The 6,000-nt window shown below is 38.4% G+C and overlaps 1 protein-coding gene across 3 annotated transcripts in view; it reads right to left on the bottom strand.

Annotated features, from left to right (window-relative positions):
- LRRC28 (leucine rich repeat containing 28) overlaps positions 1-6,000 on the bottom strand; it is a 194,870-nt gene that overhangs the window by 167,834 nt on the left and 21,036 nt on the right. For all 3 annotated transcript variants that reach the window (XM_010845836.1, XM_010845835.1, XM_010845834.1), the window contains exon 3: positions 2,383-2,423. In XM_010845836.1, coding sequence (XP_010844138.1) covers positions 2,383-2,423 — 41 coding nt within the window. The remainder of the gene's footprint in view (positions 1-2,382; positions 2,424-6,000) is intronic.

The raw sequence follows: 6,000 nt of genomic DNA on the forward strand, positions 1-6,000 counted from the left end.
GTGTGCAATTTGTGTGTAAGAGAGAGAGGGAGAAAGGAAAGGAAAAGGGGGAAAGAGGGGCAGTAAAGAGAGAGTAGAAGGGGGAAGAGAGGAAGGAAATGAAGCAAAATGTTAACTGGTTACATTTAGGTGAAGCCTGTCCTTGAACAAGAGGGTTTAAAGTGCACAGGTCCAATTACATTCTGATTTTTTTTCAACAAATTTCTACTAAGTACTACACCATCCAAGCTTGTGTGAGTCCACAGATATGGAACTATGGATGTGGATGTTACGGAAATTAAAAAGTCTTGTTTAGGCTTCAGAGACAAAGCAGAGCAGGCCTCTGACCTTGCTTCTAACCTGCCTGGACACTGCCCTGACTGTGAGTGACTGCCTTCTGTGAATGCAAGACTGGCAGCATCATAGATAAGACAGGGGATGAATCTTGAGATTGTTAAGCCTCTGGGGGCAAGCTGGCCAACCAAGCCCCAGATTTAAAAACATTCCAAGTTTTGCGCGTTAACATGAAATCAGAACTGCTATTTGCTCAGATTGATGATTGCCTCTGGGATTGTAAGTGGGAACCCGAACCGCGATCTCTAAAGTCTAACCCACTGAGCGGACACGCTGCCTGGGACATTTTCCCAATTGAGACTCCCAATGTGCTGTGTCACGGGACTTTCCACTGCTGTTTGAGTCTGGATGTTGGTGAGAATTCAGTTTGGTGATGTATCCTCCGCTGTTTCTATTTCTCTTTTCTTTTAATGTTAGTATATTGAAATTAAGCTAGATAATTCTCTAATAAATATTGGTTATTATTTATTTGTATGGAACAAGTATATGTATGGATGTGAGAGTTGGACTATAAAGAAATCTGAGGGCCAAAGAATTGATGCTTTTGAACTGTGGTGTTGGAGAAAAATCTTGAGAGTCCCTTGGACTGCAAGGAGATTTAACCAGTCAATCCTAAAGGAAATCAGTCCTGAATATTCATAGGAAAGACTGATGCTGAAGCTGAAACTCTAATACTTAGGCCACCTGATGAGAAGAACTGACTCACTGGAAAAGACCCTGATGCTGGGAAAGACTGAAGGCAGGAGGAGAAGGTGATGACAGAGGAAGAGATGGTTGGATGGCACCACCAACTCGATGGACATGAGTTTGAGTAAGCTCCGGGAGCTGGTGATGGACAGGGAGGCCTGGTGTGCTGCAGTCTATGGGGTCAAAAACAGTAGGACACAACTGAACGACTGAACTGAACTGATAGAACAAGTGGCTCATTTTGTTAACAAATCCTTTGAACCTGAGACAAAAGTGAAAACTTTTGGCAAAACAATGGAGGGCTATAAAGTTATACCTGGATTTTCAACTATGAGAGGGTGGCACCTCTAAGCTCCACGTTAGATCAACTGTATGGATGTTCATTGTACTATGCTTCCAACTTTTTTGTTGGTCAGAAATTTTTCAAAAATAAAAGTAAAACGACAGAGACTTCTGGCTTATGATAAAGGTGTAAAATTAGCTCTCTCTAATTTACCTCCTGAAAATCATGCCAAATAATAAAAAGAACAAGAAAAGGTGATGCAAATTCCTCCCTCGACAAAATTAGGAGGCAGGTAGAAAGAAAGGGAAATACAAGATATGGAAATTTCTTATCTTCCTTAGTCAAGAGATAAAGTTGATATACTAAAAACAAAGGTGTAAATGCATTTTAAAAAGATACATTATTTAGTATTATGGAGGTAATCATCATAAGAACTAAAACAAATGTAGGATGTAGGGAAGGAGGCTTTTACTCTATATTTTAAATCTTTTATACCATCAGGCTGTTTATATCAGTAGCATATGTAGTAGTAGTAACAATACTAACAATCACATGCTAAGTCGCTTCAGCTGTGTCCCACTCTGCAACCCCATGGACTGTAGCCCTCCAGGCTCCTCTGTCCATGGGGTTTTCCAGGCAGGCAGGAATACTGAAGTGGGTTGCCATTTCCTTCTCCAGGGGATCTTCCTGACCCAGGTATCAAACCCACACCTCTTATGTCTCCTGCACTGGCAGGTGGGTTCTTTACCATTAGTGCCAACTGGGAAGCCCAATACTCCCAATTCCATGGACTATCCAAAGGATTCTGTGACCAAGATGCTGCAAGAAAAAAAAAACGTATCTTTCATCATCTTTACTACCCTGAAGTAAGATATTTAAAACATAAATGTAAATGGTAAGATACTTTAAAATACTATTGGGTTTAGCAGAACCACAGGTCTACCTACATGAGCACTATGATCATAATACCAAAAAATAATAAATTAATACATTAAAATATTCCCTGTAATTTAAAATAACTTAAAATTATGTCCATTCTTGTTTTTTTTAAAAAAAAAAATTTGAATAAACAGACTCACAGTTCCACAAGGTTTGGAAGCTTCTGAGCAAGGTTTTCTGGCTGAAAATTAAAAACTCAGAATTAAATTTTATTTTTGAAAAATGTATAAACATTTCTAAACAGCTTAAATACAAGTACTACCTTTTGAAGGGCTGTAAATTTTGAGAAAATGTGAAAATAATACATCAGCAGGTCTGGGTTTATGCTTACATAGATCAAACTACAATTTAAACGTATACATCTGAACACTGAAAATCCATATCCCTTGGAGAAACCAGATCTCATATTCCATGGTCACAGAAGAAATAAAAATGTTTTAACAGACACAGAGGGAATAGCACCATGTGACGCTGGGGCCAGAGGTGGGAGGGATGGAGCTACAAAGCCAAGGAACACCGCTGGTAAAGCACCCCGCCCCGCCCCTGGGAGCTCAGAGAAAGGAGGCTCTTCCTCAAAGCCCTGAGAAGGAACCAACCCAACCAACACCATGGTTTGGAACTTCTGTCCTCCAGAACTGTGAGACAGTAAATTTCTGCATTTTAAGCCACCTAGCCTGTGTAATTAGTTACAGTAGCCCTAAATATAATACTATCAACCCCTTGTCAAACCAAAATCCCAAACTACTCCTGAGGAGAAAGGAACTGAAATCGCAGAGGGCCAGATACCAAGATATAACTAAACTCAGAATAAACAGAGTAAGCTGGAGCTCAGGTGTCCTAAGGGAGGTCACATCTGGACCAGGTTCTAAGTTCTGAGTAGGAGTGTGATGTGACAAGGACAGGAAGCAGGCCACAGGGAGGAGGGGAAGGGAGATGGGGCTAGGCCCTGGGTAGAAGGAAAAGCCTCCTGTCAGCCTGCGTGTCTCTCTCTCTCTCTCTCTTCTCTCTCTCACACACACACACAGACATGAATTGTCAAGACTGAAAGAGCACACTGAGTCAGGAGTAACATTTTTTTATTCTACACTAAAACATACTGTAGAATTAAGCTAGATATCAATAACAAAGAATCAGGAATGATTTTTTAAAAGCAATTATGACTAACTTGAGGCTTGAAAGACTTAACTATCAGAGGTTGCCATGGAGTAGGGAGGAGGAGCGTTCTGGTTAGCTTTCTAGGCACATGAATCAACACGTGAAAAGACAAAAGAGAGACAGGTGTGTTTAAGAAATCACAAACACAGTTTGTTCTACTGTAACTGCCTGGCAGCACTCATGACAAAATCTTACATTTCAAAAGCACTTATAAAAATAATTGTGTCAATAGAAAAATAAAAGTTTGGGAGATTTGTAACAAGTAATTTTTCTTACAGGAGCTTAGAACAGTGATTATCATTAGGAAAAGGATAGTGCTGTTATTCTCCATCTATTTTTATATCATCTGAATCTTTAATAATGAGCATATATGTCTTTTAAAATTAAAAAAATTAAAATCAAATTTAAAATTTACTATATAAATTGTTACACAATTGAGGAATCAATCACATTATATGTAACTTAGGTTCTAAACACTCAATAAAAGAAATGCCATTAGTTTGGTATTTCTGGTATATCTGGGCCACAGAGAATAAAGGTATATAATTTTGAAGACAGTACCAAGGAATAGTTCACTAGGGTCTTATATTTTATACTGAGGAAAAACTATTTTTTAAAAATCTTGAACACAATGGTTTATTTTAATCAAGGAGACAAAGTTATTAATTTCATATTGGCATACTGATGTATTTACTTAGCAGCAGTAACCCAAATTAGTTACATATATAATAGCCTTCACACTTTCATAATAACCAAATAGCACTGAATCTAAATACTGTTTTGAAGTCAGTGAAACATTTAAGTTTCCACTTTTGATAAAACCACTTTTAGTTTTCAAATGCCGAAGCTGTGATTCCTTTTCCCCTATGTTTTGACATCAATATCTGCAATGAGGTCCTTCATGACAAGTCTTTCCTTGAGTGCTGCTCTTGGATCTAAGTTTCCAAAATGTTTCTTTTAGTACTGGTACCTCCCCTAGTAAGAGGAATATACACTTCCACCTGTGGGGATACTTACAAGACATTCCAGGCAAACTAAAGCACTGAGGGGGTGGGAGAGGAGAGGTAAGAAGCTTTCTGGCTGTGCCTCTTAAAAAGAAAAGGCTTATCTGGAAAAGAAATGCTATTAGAACCTCAACTTGTTTGATCTGCTATAATATCAATACCATATCTGGCTGATTACAGGACCCATGGTCATTCTTTACAGATGCCTTCTTGGCTCTTACCAGACAGTATTGCAATTTTTCCATGACCAACTAGTTACCTCTGTGAGATATTTCCCTACACACACAATTAAGCACTGCATAATGTTTCTGCTGCCATTACTGCAGCACTATATTTTTACGAGTAAGTACATTGTGTTTTAATTTAAAAACAAGCACACCAACCTTGAGAAAATTGGCAGTTCATTAGGATGCTGGGTTCAAAAAAAAAGAAAGCAAAAAGCCTGGTAAAGAATCAGCCTGCTGCATAGGCTGTGGCTGACATCTACTGGTGCTCTAAAATATCATTCTCTGCTTCCTAGTAGTACATTTTAGCAATGAAACTAAATAATATGAGAAACACTATATATTTTAATTTTCCTATTTACATAGTTTATGAAAAGCAGGTAAGAGACTGGATCACTATATATTAACATCAACATTGTTGTTACTCTGTGAGTAACTAAGGAGCTTCCCAGGTGACTCGGATGGTAAAGAATCCACCTGCAATGCTGGAGACCCAGGTTTGATCCCTGTGTCAGAAAAATCCCCTGGAGAAGGGAACAGCAACGCACTCCAGTGGGAAATCTTGCCTGGGAAATCCCATGGACAGAGGAGCCTGGCGGGTCCCAGTCCATGGGTCATGAAGAGTCGGACACAACTAAGCGACTAACACTCAGAGCAACTAAGCTCTAATGCTGGATTACAGGTGCCACACAAACAGGACTCAGACTACTAAGTTTTAAATGTTTTCAAATTTTAAAATCCTGATCGATTAAGAGCAATAATCTTAAAGTGCCTTGCAAAACTATTATTACTATTATTTCCTTCTTTTTCACAAATTTGACATACAAAAGTTTTAATAGATAAACAATCTGTACCCAAATTCCTTGAGTATGAATACTTCCTTCTAAACTAATTGAAAACTGTTTTATAAATTAAACCAAAATTCCCATCATTAAATTTCATATTATCACTTAATAATTTTTCTTTATAAATAATGTAAAAGTAAACTTCAGTAAACACAGTATAAAATTCACTTCAAATCTTGAATCAGTGATGCTTTACCATGTACTGTTATGGAAAACTTACAACCTCCTTCAATGGGAATGTTTTAAAATTGTGTATCTTGGAACAAATACTTCAAATATGTTGCAAACACATGTTCAATTGCATTCTCTTATAGTCACTGTGCACCACTTACTTTCCTTTCTCCTTCTGGGCAACAGGCAGGATTGCACTTAAGTTCAACATGGTTAAGTGACTTGCTTTGGTCAATGGAATTAAGTCAAACTAGAGACCTTAGAGCAGAGAAGGCAATGGCACCCCACTCCAGTACTCTTGTCTGGAAAATCCCATGGATGGAGGAGCCTGGTGGGCTGCAGTCCATGGGGTCGCTACG

Source organism: Bison bison, unplaced genomic scaffold (genome assembly GCF_000754665.1).
Source record: "Bison bison bison isolate TAMUID 2011002044 unplaced genomic scaffold, Bison_UMD1.0 scf7180017864224, whole genome shotgun sequence".
Classification (NCBI taxonomy): Eukaryota; Metazoa; Chordata; class Mammalia; order Artiodactyla; family Bovidae; genus Bison; species Bison bison.